We start from the raw sequence: 18,423 nt of genomic DNA on the forward strand, positions 1-18,423 counted from the left end.
ATTTTAAAAAGTCCAACAAAATTATATTGGGCTTCAAGGGTATCAATAGGGTTGTCAAGAGGCTAGAAATTAAAGTTAGCAATGGATCACCTGAAACTGATACCAGATAAACTGTCTGTCGAAGAAGTTAGTGATTTGGTTCTGGACAGCCGGTGTGGAGCAGTTTCTGTATTTGTTGGGATCACCAGGGACAGCTTTGATGGAAAAAAGGTAATTTTTTTTTAGATTTTATTTTATTGGTAGGAAATACTTAAGCATTTAATCCGCCTTTTGTAAATTATTTTGTTTTTTTGGTGTGCAATAAAATATATATATATATCAAGGAATGTATGAATATACTTTTATTGTACACCACATTTTTTTTGTAGTGAAAAGTAAGAATATCTAGAGCAACATCCTCTGGGTTTGCGATAATATTTAATTTTGTAGTTGTGAGTGCTGTGTTGTTGAAGGGGTTACCCCTTATCCATGACTATAAAAATTCAAAATTCAACAATTCTTTATTCATGTAGGCCTATCACAGCACTTATAGATCCACAGGTCTTGATTCTTGGGTTTGTAAAAATTCAGTCAGGGTTGGGATATTGCTAGGTTCTGTGTGTCCAGTTTTGTTTAGGCCAGGTGCGATTTACCTGGTGCAGGTGATTAGATTTCGGCCTTCTACGAATACCTAAAACTCAATCATTTCCATGTAAAGCCTGCAGATGTATTGTAAGTAAATATTTTGAATTTGATTCTGAACTAAATAAAGAAACAACAAATCACGCAAAGATTGTGACTATTCTGTTAGACTACAGAGTGATTTAGTAACCAGGTTTTGTGTACAGTATGGAACACCAGACTTCACTTGTTATTTTAATTTCTTGTCAAGGTTGTCAAATTGAATAATATTTCTAAATGCAAACAGTATTTTATTATTTGTTAAAACAGGTGGTGCGTTTGGAATACGAAGCGTATGACTCTATGGCCTTGAAGGCTATGCAGAGTATCTGCGATGATGTCAGAGACAAGTGGCCTGCGGTCCACAGCATTGCAATGTACCATAGGTATGTATATGTTTTTAGTAGTAGAGCTTTTCTTGACAGAGCTTGTTCGGGAAAGTACTACCGTCAGTGGCGTGAATTGAGGGTATGCACAGGGTATGCACTAAGGGGGCAAATGAACGAAGAAGTAATATCTGATAACTGTGTCATAGAACTAAGGGAAAGTGATAATATTACTGTGATCCCACCATTAAGCGGTACCTAATAGAAGTCTAGCTTCAAGGGTATCAATAGGGTTGTCAAGATCACCTGAAACTGATACCAGAAGGGGGCAAATGAAATAAAATGAAAAAAATCTCCAATACAAGTTGTAAAAAACTTAATTATAGGCATTGTAAGAGTTATAAAAAATTTAATTAATGTATGTTCACAAAAATATATCTAAATTTAAGAGAAAATGTGACTGCAATAATTTTACCTTTAGAAGCAAAAATAAACTTGCAGTGCAATATACTAGACTACATAAAATAAGTAATTCATTTAAAGGAAATTGTATACAATTTTACAATAAACTACCAGTTGATATCAGATGTCTCTGAAAAAGTTCAGAGTTTGTATTAAATGTAAGCGTATAGAAAAGTCCTATTATAGTATTAAGTTAAGGACTGCCAACGATAAAAATACTTGGGTGTAAATTAATGCTCTAACCAGGTTGCTTCTTTAATAGTTTTAAAAGACAATGTGAGATGGTGATAACAAAAAAAAAAACAACCGGCTATGTTTGTTGTGGGCTTGTTCTTAGACCAGGGCGCGTTTGGAACCCTAGTGTGCAAATCCATAAGTATTGGTTTGTATGGATATACTTCAACTTTACCTAATCACTCGTTCCCTTCAATATAATATTGGTAATTATGCACACCTAAAGCGGTGCTATTCCAGTCGGTAGGACTTCGATCCCATTTTTGGGGGGCCGAGTTCGAATCCCAGCACGCAACCTTACCGCTAACTTTTCTAAGTTATGTGCGTCACAAGCAATTAAAAATACCACTTTTTTCAACGGTGAAGGAAAACATCGTAAGGAAACCTGCAAGCCTGAGAGTTCTCCATTATCTTCTCAAAGGTGTGTGGAGTCCACCAATTTCTGGGTCAGGCCACAAATTCTTATTTTAGTTGTTGCTAGCACCAAAATTAGTACAAATTTGAAAAAAAATTGCGATCTCCACCTTCCGTGCCTTAAAGAGCATGTTATCCTGGTCACAATATGTCATAAATCTATATAGGTATATATATATGAAAGGAAGTTGTGTTAGTTACACCATTTATAACTCAAGAACGGCTGGACCAATTTTTATGATATTTGATTTTTTGGATTTCTCTTAGTCCGGAATAGGATAATAAGTATTAAAATATAACAAGGACAGCTAGTTATTGTTAAAAATTAACCAAACTACATTAAAGTAGCGTGGTGGGCTTAGACTAAACTACAGCATACACGAAAATTAATCTCATGGTTTTGACCTATTGAGTATGATTTAATAGTTCTTCAGATACACTCTTGAAGTTCTTGATAGCGAAATAATAGATTTTGTAACATAACAGTTTAGCAAACGTACAGTTGGGCAGTTGATAGTTGGTGGCTGCCACTGCTAAGTGGATTAAACATTTCAAAAGTCATATAGAGGTTGAGTTATGCGACTACCTTTGTGTGCAAGTCACCAAAACCCTTCGAGAATTTATTATCCATGTATAGTTTGTAATGCGAAAACTACTATATTCGAAAAAATATCAAGAATGAAGTTAAATTTCAAGGCTTTTGAATCGATATCTATTAAATTGGAAGTTTTATGGATTAATTGGTCATCATCACTGGCTAACTTGTAATGGAATACAAAAAAAACAAATGTAGTGTCGTGGGTCACCCGATAGAAACGAAGTTCTTTATTGCATAAATATTCATTTCATGTATAGAGTTAGCATACACATCTATACTTAGTGTATAGTCACCGTGCGTTTAATGTGGTGGCACTGATCAGATGGTTCCACTTTTAACCACCAGACGGTGTAATTATCGAACGATATTATAATAATTACAGACATCTCGTATACTATACATTAGACACTGTAAAGCGAACACACATTAACTATAAATAAAAACCCTACTCCACACCTTACTCGTTACGGTCGTTTTTTGCCGGCTAGGGTACCCCGCTCATCGTGCCATAAATCCATACACAAAACGAAAATAATAACTAATAGGTTAAGTCTACAGAATAATTAAATGTACGATGTGATCCCAAAATTGTCTTCATGCAGCACGTTTGCTGTGTCTGTTAAGACCAAGTGCTAATATTCCGTTAAAACCAGACGAAAAAAATATCTTGCTTGCCGAACTGTACTGTTGTTAGACTGGGGCGAACACCGTTATCCGTTTGTATGGAACATACGAGTACATTTACATCATATTAACACGAACAAGGCCGTCTTCTTTTATCTCACAGTATTGTATTAAGTAAACATAATTTAAAGATATGTTTCATTGCAAAGTAAACAATTGGTTTTCTGATCGCTATGCAGTAATAACAAAATGAACACCCGGTTAAGTTTGTTGTGGGCTTCTTCTTAGACCTGGGTGCGTTTGGAAATCTCGTAGCTTTAGATTTGAGTTTACGAATGTAGCTGTCACCATCATCTCACTACTGTGTACCTACATATTTTGTATGCAATGTACGCATAAAAAGTGCCATCTAAGTGCCTATTTGAATAAAGAAATATCTGACTTTGACTTACAACGTTCATCACCATCTTCATATAAATCCATTTCCAGCCCACTTCAGGTCACGGGACTCCTCCCACAATGAGAAGGGGCTAAGCTAGCTACCACACTGGCCCAGTATGGATTGGTAGACTCTGCATGCCTGACATGCAGGTTTATTCAGATGTTTTCCCTCACCGTTGAAGCAAGTTATATTTTAGGTGCTTGCTGGGATTCGAAATTGAATTCGAATTTCTACCCACGGGATATTACCGCTTCCGACTACAACATTAGTATTATCAAAATTAAGCTTAATTTGCTATACTCCGCGGAGTGTCTTCCGCAAAGTAACGGCTGCTTCTATCCAATATACAACATTAGTAGTATGTAACTAGATGAGAGGTCCAAAATAGAATCTCTACGGGCCACAGGGTTCTGGACGTATTGTGTTCCACAAATAAAACGTACGTAGTGCTGGTAACTGAGGGGCTAGGACTTTTTGGCCCTTTTTCGGAGCGTTTTAAGCAATTAAATGTCACTTTATTAAACGATCAATGAAAACATCCCGAGGAAACCTGCATGCCTTAGTGTGTTAAACACTGTGTTAAAACACATTTAATAAATCGTGGTTACTATACGATTGATGAATTTCTTAACGACAAGGCTGCTTGGAAGCAGGCTCAGCTCACATCTCTCATAAGATAGTGAAATTAAAAGATTGTAAACTGTGAAATGATGTTGAAAAAGAGCAAACTACTGAGTTTCTTGCTTGCTTGGCTCTTCTCGGTGGAATCTGCCTTCCGAACCGGTCATTACAAACAGACTGACTTGACGTTAAAAAGTGATTATAAACTGGGCCTACTTGAAATAAATGAATTTGAACTTTTTTGAATTTTTGTACCCTATAATGTTCTTATTTTCTTCTCTCATTTTCTATCAAAGGTACAAGCATATTTTTTCGCGATTGGAAACTAATATTCATGTTGATTTTTCCAAAATGTCTATTTACTTTTTAGTTGGTGCAAAATCTGTTTAATATTTTGTTAAAAAAAAATATATCTCGTATTGAATGTCGCTGGCCTCGCCTTTCTATGCGTTTACTGTTTATAAGTGTGTACCTACTTAATATAAGCAGGCGTAATTCTAAATAATCACACATATCCTCTGCTACCTACTTTATAGCTACAATGACTACTCAATTATAGTAAACTCTGCGTACGATGCATTCGACCTATTATTATTATGAGTATTGTATGGTACTAACGTTGATGTTGAGGACACATTTTTTTAGTAGTTTATTTTCATTAAGAATTACTACAGTATGATAAATTACAAACATTCCGTAAAACTGTAGAATAGTTTTTTGACAAGATCTACTTTCTTATAATACTATTGCTCAGCTGGTCGAAATTGGACCATAATTAATTTAAATTATAACTTTGAACATTATTAAGATGCTATTGTCAAAGACTATATACTTCTATTATACTTCTTTAATTGATTTCGCCAAAGCCACTGTTAATTAGTGTTGCCCAAATGCAAGAACAAGACGAGACTTAGCCAGTCTTGGTCTTGGTCTTGCGCCAATACACCTGGTCTTGGTCTTGTTCTTGGTCTTGCGCTCCCAGTCTTGGTCTTGGTCTTGGTCTTGCAGCAAGAGTCTTGCAAGTCTTGCAATTACCTATTAGTCTATTACTATTTATTAAAGTTTACTTTAAATCTTAGAAAAACGTATTAGAATTGGAACATTGTGAGCTTGAATTAACATAGCCATAGTAAAGATCAAGCAGATTAATAAATAACTGAAGATTTGATAAGAAATTCGAAAAATCAACTGACCTATATGTCGTTTTCCATGGAAGTAACTGTTTCTTAATAAACATTTATGATTTATAAGCTTACATTTGCTAAAACATGTAAAAAAACAAATTAATTACAATAACTTGACTGTATTTTAAAGAACAATACTTATCTGTCTAGAAAGAGATTGAACCCTCAACTTATAAGAAATCTTAATAAAAGAGTTTTACGATTTATCATTTATTTGAATAAAAAATAAAATACAACACAAATCAACAGCTTTATCATTAGGTTATGATACTTTATATCAATTCTTTTGACCAAGAATTAATACAAAGTAACCATCTGGCTGACTCATCACTTAACCTATTTCTATGTTTTCTAATTACTAATGATGCTTTAGAAAATAACCTCTCAGCAGGTACTGAAGTTGCAGGTATTGAGAGAAAATCACGGGCCATTTTCGATAAAATCGGATACTCTGTCTCATGCGTCCTCCACCAATCTAAAATCACCAATCTGAAACTTATTTATTCTTTGGAACACCTGTAGGTACTCTTAAAATTCGAAATTATTTTGCATGAATAGTGTCAAATGTTATGATTTCGGCGCGGCGGCAACGATTGTTTTAGATTTCAAAAGAAGCCGCCGGCGCGTGTATCATAACCATGTACTTCCGAAAAGCGGCAAATTTCTTTGAGAAGTAAGTACAAAACCTTTGATGCCGCATTATCAAAGTGCCGATGGTTAAAACATAACTATGCATGCACTCAGTTTGATTTTAATAGATATTTTTTTATTCGCTATGTTTATGGTATTAGTCGTAATGCGCATAGGTCCAGTTTTTCATATTCTTTGATATAGTTTTTTGCGTCTCATAGAATTCCTAAGCGTACCTACCTACCTATACACCGAACTGTTACACCTAACTACTCCGTGAAATAGCGCTAAGTCCTAGCTGCAAGACGCAAGAGTCTTGCAGGCTATGTCTTGTTCTTGCTCAAGTCTTGCACGGTCAGTCTTGGTCTTGGTCTTGCTAAAAATACGCGGTCTTGTTCTTGGTCTTGGTCTTGCAAAAACGCAAGAACAAGACCAAGACTGCAAGACCAAGACTGAATTTGGGCAACACAACAGTTGCCTATTTTTTCAAACAATTTATAGTTCATAAAATAATAAAAAAAAAATACTAAATATGCGTGTGTGTGGTTGTGTGTGTGTCATATACATAGGTAGTGTGTGTAATGTTTTTACATTAATTTAATAGTTTCGTAAAAAGCGGTGTAAAGTTTTTGCTTTACGTACTATTACGTATATGTGAGTGGACTGAAACACACAGCAGACACGGATATGTAGAGATATACATATGCTGTCCACCAATCCGCATTGGCCCAGCGTGGTGGACTACGGCCTTTACCCATTCTCATTGTGGGAGAAGACCACTACAGGGTAGTGGGCCGGTAATGAGTTGATATGATGATTAATAATTATAAAAAATATAACGTAGTAATAAATTTGAACCAGCCACATATAAATGGTAATTAACATTACCGTTACCGTACCGTTTTTTACTACCATCACTTAAAGCGGCATGATTTTAACATTGTTGTCGCTTTGTTTCATAATTATGAGTCTGTTTCTAAATAATGTTATATCTTTAAACGAGCAATTCTTGTATAATTGGAATCTCGCCATCGGCTACAACGATTTTCATAAAATTTTGTATACAGGTGGTTTCGGGGGCATTTTTAGAAAATGTCATTATATTCGTATTTTCCGGTAATAACCGATTTGGTGCAGACGAAGTTGCACGGGTCAGCTAGTATTACTTTAAACTATAGTAAAAGGCTTTAGTGCAGAATTCAAAAGTCACGCATATATATGTATTCAAAGATTTGCAATTTGAAAGTTTGCTACTTTCTCCGATACGAATTCCGCAATATAGCGCGCAGGCCACCTCTTGGAAACGAATTTAGAGTTGAGAGTTGTATAGACCCTTCACGCCCTAATAAAAGTTGGCGTTATTATAACTCAATTCTACGATTATTGTAGCTCAATTTCAATGTTATTATAAACTCAATTCAACGGTTATTTTCACTCAATTCAATGGTTACATTACATTACATTTATACATTTAATTTACATTACTTTTTGGGAAACCGTGTAATAATGCCCATTGACAGCCCAGTGCCAGGGCAGAGTTTGAATCCCAGCACACACCTCTAACTTTCCTTAGTTATGTGCGTTTTGAGCAATTAAAATATCACTAGCTTCAACGGTTAAGGAATTCGTTGCATCGCGGGGAATCCTACATGCCTGAGAATTCTCCATAGTGTTCTTAAAGGTGTGCGGAGTCCACCAATCCGCACTAAGCCAGAAAATATTTTTTTTACATTGCGCCACACATTACAATATTCACAACACCACATATGTTATGTGTGTGTAGGCACAACCTAGAAAAAAGGTGCCAGCTCAGCATTGTGCTGCATGATGATTTAATAAAATAAATTTGTTAATTTCTTCTGGTCATCCACAGGTTAGGCTGCGTGCCAGTCAAAGAAGCCTCGGTCGTAATAGCTGTGAGCAGTCCCCATAGAGTGGACTCTTTAGAAGCCGTATCCTACTGCATAGACCAGCTCAAAGCGAGTGTGCCGATATGGAAGAAAGAAGTGTACGAGGATCAGGAGCCTGTTTGGAAGGAGAACAACGAATGTGCGTGGTCCAGTAAAAGTAGAGCTTGCAATGGAAAGGGATCTTGTAATGGGAAGGCTTAAGTTAGGCTAGCTGTATGAAATGCGATCAGTGCTAAATGCTGGTCGCCCAGTAAAGTAGATCTAGCAATGCGAAGGGAACTTGTTATGGGAAGGTTTTAGATACACTGGATTGTTAGAAGATAGATTGATAAATCTTCATCGCACAAGTTACAAAGAAAACAAAAGATGGCATAACAAGAAAGGACAAAAAAATGCGGTCTCATCGCTTTAGCGATCTCCTCCAGTCAACCCTAGCGTGATCCATTAAAAGTAGTTGTAATGGAAAGGGATTTTATAATGGGATGGTTTAAGTTAAGCTGGCCGGTAAAAGAACGAATATGGGTGATCTAGTTACACTAATGTTTGGGAAAGGAAGACAGGTTTTTACTGGATGATGTAACTAGGCAGTTAGAATTAACACATAAGCGTAGTCTAGTACAAATAGACCTTGTTATGATTTAATTTAGGCTGACTTGTTAGAAGAAGTAAAACGAATGTAGGTCCATTAAAAGTAGGTAGATCATGCAATAGAAAAGAACTTCGAACGAAAATGTTTCAGTTCAGCTGTCCTGTTAATCCCATGTTGGTGTCTATATTATAGGTATTTATAACTAAGTGTGTCCCGCTTTTTCCCCAGCGTTTACTAAGCCTCGTTACGTGATATAATAAACTACGTACTCAAAGACGTAAACCTGAGTAAGGTAAACAGATTTAGTGCGAACTTATTTTAACTTTATTATCTTATGATATCAAAATATTATATTGCAAAAGGAAAGGTTTATCTGAAAAAGTTCGTCTTGATAATAAAACGACTTTTTTCTTGTAAGGAATTATATTGTGTGTTAGACGTACGACTCGCTGAGAGCATGTAGCCTCCTATAGATGGTAGAATTTTTAAAATCGCTGTAGATGTTTTTGACTTTATAAATTAGATAAAAAATAACTTTCCACTTTATAATATTAGTTAGGATTTGCCAATAATAGATAGAATTTTTTTTTTTGGTTTTTCGAGAAGTTCCGTGATACAGTTGTTGAAAATTGAAAATGAAAAAAATCACATATAATTTATTTATAATCTCAATTTCATTACAAACTATAGGCTAAGACCTCAGTTTAGGTTTGAAAAAAACCTGTATTTGGAGGCCTCGCTCTTTCCGATAGATAGTTTATAACTGATAACATGACGTAACCAATTTATAATGATATATTTTTTTGTTAATGTTCAAAATCAATTGAATTGGAACTACTCGAACTCATGAAATATTAAAATTCGAGGTAGGCTAAATTGTAGGTAGGTAGTTTAATAAGGGTTTGAGAATCTTTTTATTGCTAGTTTTTTTTAAAATAGTTTTTTATTCAAAAGGTTGTTGGTTAGAACAAAGTTATATATGTTGTAAATTTCTCAATTAATTACAACAGATTTTATCTTATTTAATAGCATATGCTAAATTACTTAAACTTTCAATAAAGTCAGCGGTGACGTGTGACTTAAGGGTTTGTGTACGAACAATCACAATCCTTGCTCAAATCTGCGCGTTATGTGATTGGTCGAATTTTATACGTTGCCCTCAACTGCGAACTCCGGTTAGGTGCCTTTATTGGGCTATCACATAAGTATATTCAATTTATTTTTCTAGAACGCTTAAATAAGACATTAATATAGTAAAAAAAATATAGAATAGAATATTTATTTATATTTATATATTAGATTTAATAAATGTAAGAGATCTTTATTATACACGCCATCGCAATGCAAAGCAAATGCTATAATTATGCGCCCTGAGTGCCAACCAATCACAAGGCGTTTGTGGTTTGAGTGCGACCAATCAAGAGCTGCTAAAACTAAATATCAACCCATTACCAGCCCACTACAGGGCACGGGTCTCCTCCCATAACGAGAAGGGGGTTAGTAGTCTACCGCTCTGGCCAAGCGCAGATCGGTGGACTCCAAACACCTTTGAGAAAATTATGGAGAAGTCGCAGGCATGCGCGTTTCCTCTGGTTGTTTTCCTTTACCGTTGAAGCAAGTGATATTTTAATTATTTAAAACGCACACAACTTAAAAACGATAGATGTTTAGGCCCCCGATTCAATGTCGGCCCCCCAAAAGTCCCGTCGATTCGATATTAATAAATTAAAATTATATTTGTAGTGTTATTATTATTTAGTATTTTATTGAAAAGCTTGTTGGTTATATCAATGTTATATTTTTCAGAATTTATTGCTACAAACTTCATACTGTATCAATAGTTCACAGAATGTCTTATTTTATATATCGCTGCTTATTCTTATACGGAATCTACAAACTGAACTACATTGATGAGTTTATTAAAAGTATCGCTATCCTTTTCACAATGTTACCTGTTGAAAAGGATAAAAGTGTTTTTAGACTCGTCTATTTAATTTAGAGAAGTGTAGGTACAACAGAATTGGCTGCCATTGCCTGTTGTAATCTAGAACCTAGAGTGAATAGGTATATATTTTTAAGAATTTATTTCTCTTTGATATATAGTAGTCTTTAGTCATCTAGCATGTGATATAGTAGAAAAAAATTATATATTCAATAATATTCGCAATGCGAAGAAATGCAAGCAATATTTTAAAGTTAGATTTAAGGGCGTGAGACGACCATTTTTAAGTACATATAATTGGTTTTAGATGCGAACTAGGTTCATATATTAAAAAATATATAAAGTTTTGATCATAATAATTTGTTTTTTTTTAGCATATTTTATGTAACACGTCACGAGAGTTGAAAATGTTAGAGTAGAAAACTAAAGTCCAACAAAATAATGTTTTAAAGTTAGCTACGAGTATGTTTCAACCTTTATCCACTACGCAGTTTCAACTTTAGTGATGACTAATGTACTTTGTTTGTGTTCTATATATGTTTATTTGTTATATTTAAGGATTCACTGATTTTATGTGATACGAATAAATATATTTGGCTGTTAAAGTTGTTCTAATTTTTTTGGTCCTTCGAACCGGATAATACCTTAAGACTTTTCTCACCTTCCAGGCATATCGAAGGAACAAATAAAACCACCAGAAAACATAGACAAGAATCTTGTACAAATCAATGTATCGAGTGAGGAACTCGAGAAGAGAATACAGAATTTTATTGCGAGAAAGAGAGAGCAAGTTAATATAAGCAATATACACGACTTCATTCCGTCTAAGGGCGAGAGTGAGACTGAAGATATGGAGACGTGCGCTAGAGTGAGAACGCAGTTCGTAAAGCGGAGCGATTCTAAGGGACATTTGAAAAGTAAGTATATTCGAAGGCGTGTTTCGAATTGCCTCGTGGGTCTTGTGCTTAAATGTTCTACTACGGATGGCGAGATCCTGGGTACTATTACCGGGGCGGTTTTTATAAAACAATACAAACCCAGGCAAAGATCACGGGCATACATACACGAAACAGATGTATACGCTTTATAATATTCGTAAGGTAATTTTGGACCTACCAATGCATAAGTTTAAAGAATATGTTAAAACACATTTATTACAGCGAGCTTACAATACAATTGATGAATTCCTTAATGACAAGGTTGCTTGCACCCGGCTCCGCTTTTATCTCTCACAAGATAGAAAAATGAATTTTAAAATGTAAAATCGAAAGTGTTGATATTGGAAAAGAGCATCTGCTGAGTTTCTTGCCGGCTTCTTCTCGGTAGAATCTGCCTTCCGTACCGGTGTTAGAGTCACTACACACAGACAGACTTGATGTTTCAAAAGTGCTTATAAACTAGGCCTACTTGAAATAAATGAATTTTGAATTTTTTGAGAAGGGACTGCTACATATACAATCGCCCAACCAAGCTCGCGGGATTTTCCGGTCACTCTATTCTGAACCTTAACGCACAAGGTCAGTGCAATCGAATTATACTTAGGTATATTATTCGGTCGGCATGTAACATATGTATTTATTCAAGTGCTTTCTAAAACCAATGAGCCGTTAAAATACCTATGTCAATATTGCATTTGCATTTTGCACTATTTACATATAGCGTTGCCAACGAAAACCTGTTACCTGTTTACTTGAGTAGATGCAAAAATTGAATAAACAAAAGTAAAAAAAAATCTAAATTCATTTATTTCAAGTAGGCCTAGTTTATAAGCACTTTTGACCAGTCTATTTGTTGTGACTACCACCGGTTCGGAAGGCAGATTCCACTGGGAAGAGCCGGCAAGAAACTCAGCAGATTGCTCTTTTCCAACACCATTTTATAGTTTAACAATCTTTAGATTTTTTGTTTTGTTAGAAATGAGAGCGGAGCGGCCTGCTTCCAAGCAGCCTTCTCGTTAAGGAATTCATCAATCTTGTAGTAACCACGATTGGTTGATAAATTAAGTGTTTTAATAAATTGTTTAAACTTAGGTAAATTTTAATTACCTATATTTTTTGACTCGCTATTAACGAAACGAAATTATCATCCCTACTAATATTATAGATGTCAAAGTAAGTTTGTTTGTTACGCTTTCACGCAAAAACTACTTAACCGATCCTCATGAAACTTTGTACACATAATTCTTGGAAGTGTTAGAAGTAATATAGGATACTTTATATGCCGACATTAAGCTCGGTCCCTTTGGGAGAGGGGATGAAAGTGTTTGACGATTTTACACCATAACTCCGACAAATTATAACCGATTTAAATAATTGTTTTTGTGCTATAGAGGTTATAATATTTGTTCAATTTTGCCCAAACTGTGGTTGGAGATCGAGTACAGAACACCTCAGCGGACGGCAGCAAACCCCTCATTTAAGGCTTAGCGATACTGAATACTTAAATTTTTTTAGAAGTACAACTAAATTTAATGCCACATCAAAACACAAAATCAAACGCAGACGAAGTCGCGGGCAACAGCTAGTATATTAATACCTATGTTAGAGGTCGCGTGTGTCTTTGTCATAATATTCCTAAAAAAAAACTAAGTACTAGGTCGTTTTAATTAGTGTTGCCCAAATTCAGTCTTGGTCTTGCAGTCTTGGTCTTGTTCTTGCGTTTTTGCAAGACCAAGACCAAGAACAAGACCGCGTATTTTTAGCAAGACCAAGACCAAGACTGACCGTGCAAGACTTGAGCAAGAACAAGACATAGCCTGCAAGACTCTTGCGTCTTGCAGCTAGGACTTAGCGCTATTTCACGGAGTAGTTAGGTGTAACAGTTCGGTGTATAGGTAGGTAGGTACGCTTAGGAATTCTATGAGACGCAAAAAACTATATCAAAGAATATGAAAAACTGGACCTATGCGCATTACGACTAATACCATAAACATAGCGAATAAAAAAATATCTATTAAAATCAAACTGAGTGCATGCATAGTTATGTTTTAACCATCGGCACTTTGATAATGCGGCATCAAAGGTTTTGTACTTACTTCTCAAAGAAATTTGCCGCTTTTCGGAAGTACATGGTTATGATACACGCGCCGGCGGCTTCTTTTGAAATCTAAAACAATCGTTGCCGCCGCGCCGAAATCATAACATTTGACACTATTCATGCAAAATAATTTCGAATTTTAAGAGTACCTACAGGTGTTCCAAAGAATAAATAAGTTTCAGAGTGCTTAGAATGAAAATGAATACATTATACTGATCACGCAAGTAGTATTATGATTAGGATAAAATGGTGAGGATAGGTAGTAGATGTCATAATAATTCATTCTAGTAAGTAATTATAATATTGATTACTTATATGGTTTTAAACTAATTACTTAGGTACTATTATTGTACATTTAGTCATTATATTTCTTAAGTTTTTACAAGAAAAAATAGCAAAAAAGTGTTCGAATATCTCTGAGAGAGATGATGAGAGTAAGTATTTACTAGCTGTGCCCGCGACTTCGTCCACGAGGAATAGTAACTTTGGAGGTATAGTGACGTTCAGGATTTATTTATTTATTTTAAAACTTCTGTCATCAAACATACAAACGAACTCTTCAGCTTTATTCAAATAAATGATAAATCGTAAAACTCTTTTATTAAATTTCTTATAAGTTGAGGGTTCAATCTCTTTCTAGACAGATAAGTATTGTTCTTTAAAATACAGTCAAGTTATTGTAATTAATTTGTTTTTTTACATGTTTTAGCAAATGTAAGCTTATAAATCATAAATGTTTATTAAGAAACAGTTACTTCCATGGAAAACGACATATAGGTCAGTTGATTTTTCGAATTTCTTATCAAATCTTCAGTTATTTATTAATCTGCTTGATCTTTACTATGGCTATGTTAATTCAAGCTCACAATGTTCCAATTCTAATACGTTTTTCTAAGATTTAAAGTAAACTTTAATAAATAGTAATAGACTAATAGGTAATTGCAAGACTTGCAAGACTCTTGCTGCAAGACCAAGACCAAGACCAAGACTGGGAGCGCAAGACCAAGACCAAGACCAAGACCAGGTGTATTGGCGCAAGACCAAGACCAAGACTGGCTAAGTCTCGTCTTGTTCTTGCATTTGGGCAACACTAATTTTCAAACCACTCGCTCGACAATGCCTTATTACATAGCGTATTATTGAAAGGTCAAGTACGTCAATACATCCTTTAGGATGTACGTATGTATGGCTTACGGGGTAGATAAGTAATGTTGTACCTAGGGGCTTTTATGGTTCGAATAAGGAACATCGCGCACGGCGTATCTGAATAAAATCTCTTCACGCTAAGTATCCCCAGAACCAGAACCTGTGAAGGGCGAACCATAGAGTAAAAATTGTAAAAGAAATCCCGCCAAAACTTGATTAAATTGCCTCGGGAGGTGTAAAACATGTGAATTCATTTGGGATTAAAGCTGCCTTCGTTTTTGGCACCCCTAAAACGGTCGCTTCACTCAGGATTCTAGATGCAACACCCTCATTATGCTCGGGAGCTACCAAATCCCTCGTTTGCCTGGAACCTATCGCAGCAACCGTAACGTAAGATACTGCTATACAGGCATAGCAGTGTCTTACGTTACGGTTGTTGAACAATCTACTATTTCGTCAAAAGTATCGAAACATCAATTTTTTTCTGTAAGCTACCCAGTTCACCCTAAGGCTTTTAGTTCGCAGAGTATACAATGAATGGGGCCCACAAACCGTGTCCAGGCACCACCCTTATATAAAAGAAGACAGCTCTCAAAATCTACCTCATTCCATCGCCGAAAGAGTGCAAGCGATCGAATCCTTCCTGAACACCGGACCCGTTGCACCGGACATATACAAGCGGCTTAAAGATATGGAGGACAAAATCGCCTATCTACAGTCTATTTCGCCCGAGTACGCGATGTTTTGGGTAAGTTGTTCTTTTTTTGAATCAGGCAAGAAAGTCAAATGTCAATGTAAGTTTGTTTGTTACGCTTTCACGCAAAAACTTCTTAACCGATCCTCATGAAACTTTGTACACATATTCTTGGAAATGTTAGAAATAATAAAGGATACTTTTAATCCCGACATTAAGCTCGGTTCCTTTGGGAGAGGGGATGAAAGTGTTTAACGTTTTTACACCATAACTCCGACAAATTATAACCGATTTAAATAATTATTTTTGTCCTATAGAGTTTATAAAATGTGTTTATTTTTGCCTAAACTGTGGTTGAAGATAGAGGACAGAACTCAGAAAATTCAGAAATTATACAAATTCAGAAATTATACAAATTGCCCTTCCGGGAATCGAACCCGGGATCTTCTATTTAAATAAACAGGGCTCACTGTTGCGTCAGGGAGGTTTTTACTCGATAGTTTATGGAATATTCAATATTTTACATAAATACTCTACTTGTTACTACTCTGTAATGTAACATCGGTAACAGCGCTAGTTAGTTAGTTTCAATGATAGGATCTACAAGGCCTTTTTTTGTTTGTCGTGGTGGAAAAGCTTTATTGCTACCTCCGACCCTTGGGATAGACAAAGGTTATGTGGGACTCCCCCCTCCAAAGGGGTATACCCAAACTAAAAACTACCACGGCATGTCCCTCTTAGGAACAGAGCTTTAGAACAGAACGAGAACTTTCTGTTATTTCTTTTTAACCCTGTATAGTGTATACAGATTAAACAAAATCTATAACTTACATTTGTTACTTGACATTTCAGAAAAACAAGAAAGTGGAAACGGAAGAATTGCCAGAAACTCAATCGGAATACACCTTCACTGCGGAAGATATAGCTAAGAGAATAGAGTTGTTGGAGAAGCAACAGTAGCATAGTAGAATAGTAGTACTATGAAAATAAATCTTAATTTGGAATACCCCGCGAAAAGCAGGAGAATGTATCTACGGTGTAATTTACAATTTCTTCAACCTTTATACTCCACACCAAACCAGTGGGGTGCATAGAGATTTGACGGATTTGACGGCCGACTGGCGCAGTGGGCAGCGACCCTGCTTTCTGAGTCCAAGGCCGTGGGTTCGATTCCCACAACTGGAAAATGTTTGTGTGATGAGCATTAAGTGTTTTTCAGTGTCTGGGTGTTTATATGTATTTTCTAAGTATTTATGTATATATAATTCATAAAAATATTCATCAGTCATCTTAGTACCCATAACACAAGCTACGCTTACTTTGGGGCTAGGTGCCGATGTGTGTATTGTCGTAGTATATTTATTTATTTATAGAGGGTACGTACAGGGTATGCAGATGATATATTATATTAGATATTTATACTGGAGATTTTCTTCATTTTATATCATCTGCATACCCTGTGAATACCCCTATATGCACGCCACTGCACCGAACAGCTATTTGCGATTATATTTTTTTTTGTTATTTAGAGTGCTTTATTGCACAAACTTAGAAACAATACAAGAAACACACAAGAGAAAAAAAAAAATATACATATAAATACAGTTGTTTGCAAAGGCGGTCTTATTGCAAAAGCAATCTCTAACAGACAACCCTTGGTGGTTGGCAATGTACCCTCTACGCAAGTTTCGCACCCACACCGGTGTATCCTCACTAGATTTTGACAATGAATAATTGTTTTAACGTTAACTAATTGTTGTGACAGAACTCTTCCGGCAGGGTGATTACGTATCTCGCGACAGGTTTGCCTGAGACGTAAATCTTGCAATCACTTGCTGTCAAACGTCACTTTTCCATACAATAGATAAACAAAAGTCAAACGTCTAATAGGGCTAGCATACGCGCCAAGAGAGAGTTTTATCTATAGAACATCTCTTCCATCTTATAGAAAAATAATGATATTATTATCTCGTGGTCTCGTGGAGCATGCTAGCTAACATATTAATGTTATGTCATTAGGATTATTTCATGAAAAAAAAAAATGGATGTAATATTAATGTATGAAAACCGTTGTTAATCAAACATTACTGCTATGTAAGTTAAAAACATAATATAGGTATGGAATAAAACAAATATACCTTTTAAAATCTATATATTTTATTTTATTTACAAAAGCGTTTTCATCACACAAAAAAGTAGACCTAAAAATACAATAAAAAATTATTTGCTGCGTCACAAACTTTAAACTGTAATAACTGTTCAATTATTATCAATATTGGAATTAGTTGATATTCCGACGTAGTTATAGTTATTTTTTGTTTCCGAAAAAAAAACACAACTGCTTCTGTAACTGGGTCGATGTACAGATAAAATAAAATAATAATATGTATTTACATATAATGGATTTTAGAAGTGAAACCTTCTTTAGAATCGCTGGAATTTGAAACGCGATGAAACGAAAATGCGTCACGATGCAGAAACAAACACAAATGTATAGGATAAAGTCACCGAGAGAGTCAGATAGAATACATTATACGTTTTCTTTAGTAATACAATAATTTATATTGATATATTGAATAATTTTTAAGCTTGGTAAAATACATTAAACCTTACATTTATATATCCTAATAATTCTGATACTCTTTTACCATCTTAATCTCTCGTAGGCTATTTTTAAAGAATTGCACTTCTACCGTGTGTGAATTGCAGAGGATTTTTTTTTTAAATGTTGACCTGCAACAATTCATTACATACAGGTTTACTACAAACATCGATTCCGTCGGCCTGTTAGACCTCTTCGGGCTGCCTAGCCTAACTTAACATTAGTCTAGCAGTAGTCTAGCATAAATAAGAACTATATTATTTTGCCCTCTCTCCTTTCTTCTTTAGAGAGAAAGATTCTCTAGAGCAT

General features: G+C 35.3%; 1 protein-coding gene across 1 annotated transcript; it reads left to right on the plus strand.

Moving 5' to 3' along the window:
- Positions 1-45: 45 nt before the first annotated feature.
- On the plus strand, positions 46-16,652 carry LOC120632047 (molybdopterin synthase catalytic subunit). The gene is made up of 6 exons (XM_039901808.1): positions 46-210; positions 931-1,046; positions 8,069-8,244; positions 11,305-11,553; positions 15,337-15,566; positions 16,365-16,652. Exons 1-6 carry the CDS (start codon positions 82-84, stop codon positions 16,470-16,472), a joined length of 1,008 nt encoding a protein of 335 aa, XP_039757742.1. The 5' UTR covers positions 46-81; the 3' UTR covers positions 16,473-16,652.
- The last annotated feature ends 1,771 nt before the right edge of the window (positions 16,653-18,423 follow it).

This window comes from Pararge aegeria, chromosome 19 (assembly GCF_905163445.1).
Source record: "Pararge aegeria chromosome 19, ilParAegt1.1, whole genome shotgun sequence".
Classification (NCBI taxonomy): Eukaryota; Metazoa; Arthropoda; class Insecta; order Lepidoptera; family Nymphalidae; genus Pararge; species Pararge aegeria.

Bases quoted from the DNA above. Each gene is read 5' to 3' on its own strand.
- LOC120632047 (XM_039901808.1), top strand. From the start codon at position 82: ATGGATCACCTGAAACTGATACCAGATAAACTGTCTGTCGAAGAAGTT. The intron at 211-930 runs GTAATTTTTTTT...TTGTTAAAACAG, and splicing joins ACAGCTTTGATGGAAAAAAG to GTGGTGCGTTTGGAATACGA. The intron at 1,047-8,068 runs GTATGTATATGT...GGTCATCCACAG, and splicing joins AGCATTGCAATGTACCATAG to GTTAGGCTGCGTGCCAGTCA.